The 2,833-nt window shown below is 48.5% G+C and overlaps 1 protein-coding gene across 1 annotated transcript; it reads left to right on the top strand.

Moving 5' to 3' along the window:
• The first annotated feature begins 421 nt into the window (after nt 1–421).
• On the top strand, nt 422–1,444 carry LOC107107891 (uncharacterized protein K02A2.6-like). Its single transcript, XM_015408253.1, has one exon. It carries the CDS (start codon nt 422–424, stop codon nt 1,442–1,444), a length of 1,023 nt encoding a protein of 340 aa, XP_015263739.1.
• The last annotated feature ends 1,389 nt before the right edge of the window (nt 1,445–2,833 follow it).

The following is a 2,833-nucleotide window of genomic DNA, read 5'->3' as shown; positions in this document are numbered from 1 at the left end:
CATGTCCCCAAGAATGCTTAGATGGGCGTTGTTTTTGCAGGCATACGATTTTGATCTGGAACACTGGCCGGGAAAGGCCATAGGGCATGCTGACGCACTCAGCCGCTGTCCCTTACCTAACCAAGGAACAGACCCAGCCCCGGCATGTGAAGTCTTGGCCATAGATGAACTTCCCCAGGCACCAGTCTCTTCAAGGGACAAAGCTGCACAAACTGCAAAAGATAGCATATTGTCCCGTGTCCTCAACTGGGTGTGGAGGGGGTGGCCAGTGGGGAGTGTGGAACCCGAGTTCCAGCCATACAAAGCTCGCCAAGCGGAAATTTCAATTTCCAAAGGTTGCGTACTTTGGGGAAACAGAGTAGTAGTTCCGGACAAGCTTAGACGAAGGGTTTTGGAATCCTTACATGAGGGGCACCCGGGGATGGTGCACATGAAGGCCCTAGCAAGAGGGTGTATTTGGTGGCCCAAACTTGATAAAGAAATTGAAGAGTGGGCACAGGTTTGCACTCAATGCCAACAAAGCAGGCCAGAACCTCCACCAGCTCCACCGCAAAAGTGGGAGTCCACTGGTAAGCCATGGTCAAGACTTCACGTGGATTTTGCTGGCCCAGTACAGGGACAAATGTTCCTCATTGTAGTTGATGCCTGGTCTAAATGGCTGGAAGTGGTGCAAATGCATTCGACCACTTCTATCGCGGTCATTCATGCGCTACGCCGGCTTTTCGCAACCCACGGGCTGCCGGACATACTGGTCAGTGACAATGGCCCTCGGTTTGTCTCAGAGGAATTTCAACAATTTTTAGCCAACAATGGCATTCGCCAAATCACCTCTGCCCTGTTTCATCCAGCTTCAAATGGTCAGGCAGAGAGAATGGTCCGCACGGCCAAAGAAGCCCTGGGAAGGTTAACTGAGGGGGATTGGAGTGTACGATTGGGGTCTTTCCTCTTGCGGCAGCAGTCCACCCCCTGTAGTGCAACGGGTCATAGTCCGGCTGAATTACTTATGGGTAGGCGTCTAACAACTCGTTTAAACCGGTTGCACCCGGACCTAAACGAGCAGCAGGAGGTTCACAAACGAAGGTGCGCATGTTTGAGGCCGGAGACAAAGTGTTCACCTGTAATTATGCTGCAGGGCATTCTTTCCTGGGCCCCCGGGGAGGTGTGCGAGAGTATAGGCACACGTATGTATGTGGTACAGCTAGCCGATGGTAGAAAATGGCGGCACAACATTGACCAGCTGAGGAGACGTTGGGCGAAGGACAGTGCTGACTCTCCTACAGATGAGTCCCCTAACTTTGATCTCAGACCTCCAGAGACGGAGGTGATACAGAAGTGCCCAGCTTTGTCCCCGAAGCAGGGCAGACCCCTAGTTTCAGTGCCACAACCCCAGAAGTTAACGTGCCTGACCCAGTCGTTACAGAGCCCAGAGGTGACCCACAGCTAATTGTGCCCACCGAGCCTGCACCCATCCGCAGGTCTCAGCGTGTAAGAAGAGTGCCCCTGTACCTGGGAGATTATGACTGCAATGATTTGTATATTAATGACTAATGTATGTAACCGGTGAAATTATGCTACAACAGAATGGTGTTGTCTTAACTTAGGGGGGAGGAATTGTAATGTATTGAAAGTATTACATGAATCATCTAATGCACCTCCCATGTTAAGCTTCGAGCCAGCCAAGGCTCCCTCAGCACTAACACCCTATTGGTCGCTTCTGAATGGCGACCAATCACAGCGGAACTGTTCCCTGAGCGGGAAGAACTTTCATTGGTCCTTATCCGCACAACCTCATTGGTTGTTAAGTGTAAATAGGCGTGGCTATGTTAGCCGGGAAAGTTTAAAAGGAGCCTAGCTCCCTATGTTAAACTGTTCTGGTTATGAATGCGTTTAAGTGCTTGTTCGTTACTTCAATAAAGCTGAATCACTTTGCTGAAATCACTCTCCGGACCTTTGTTAGCGGCGATCTAACAATGATGTTCAACTTGAAACATGGCATTTGGGGGACGGGGACTTCAGCTACAGATATACTTCAAGATTATAACAGAATTAATACCCAAAGAAAAAACTAAAACACTAATTGTTCCAGTTATTAAAATGTGCCAAAGGTTCAGCCATTGTTTCACACAGTTGCCCAAACATAGTTCACACACAAAATCTAGAGTTGCCAACTCTAGGTAGGGAAATTCCTGGAGATTTGGGGGCGGTACCTGGAGAGGGCAGAGTTTGAGAGGGGGGATGCGATGTCACTGTGTTACATCTAGGTCAGAGATCGGCTTCTTCAACTCTTCCCCTTCCTGTGAAGTCATTTCCTTTTACCTAAAGTCAAATTAAAAATGTAAATATCCTGCCTCAAATCACTTCCTCTTGCCTTTTTCATCCACCTCACATCACTTGTAGGCTTCTGTATGCATAAGTCCTATATGCCATTACTAATCCTTTGAACCTAAATATTTGTGCTGGGGTAACTGTTTGTTGGCCTCACCTGGATGGCCCAATCTTGTCGGATTTCAGAAGCTAAGCAGGGGTCTGCCCTGGCTAGTGCTTGGATGGGAAACCACCAAGGAATTCAAGGATCACTGTACAGAGGCAAGCAATAGCAAACCACCTCTGAACATCTCTTGCCTTAAAAACTATATGGGGTTGCCATAAGTTGTCTGCCATTTGACAGCAATTTCCACCACCAACAACTATGTTCCACTCAGTCTAAAAGACCTCTCAAAATCCTCTTCAGGTTGTTCTTGGTGTTAATGAGAAAAATTCACGGAAGACTCCTAGGAAGACACCAGTCAACAGCAGTCCCATCCTGTCTCAATCCCCAACTGGCCTCTGGCCT

Source organism: Gekko japonicus, unplaced genomic scaffold, assembly GCF_001447785.1.
Source record: "Gekko japonicus isolate JY-2015 unplaced genomic scaffold, Gekko_japonicus_V1.1 scaffold227, whole genome shotgun sequence".
Lineage (NCBI taxonomy): Eukaryota > Metazoa > Chordata > Lepidosauria > Squamata > Gekkonidae > Gekko > Gekko japonicus.
This window is presented reverse-complemented; position numbering and strand designations above follow the sequence as displayed.

Excerpts from the sequence above, each read along its gene's own strand:
- LOC107107891 (XM_015408253.1), top strand. The coding sequence starts at position 422 with ATGGTGCACATGAAGGCCCTAGCAAGAGGGTGTATTTGGTGGCCCAAA.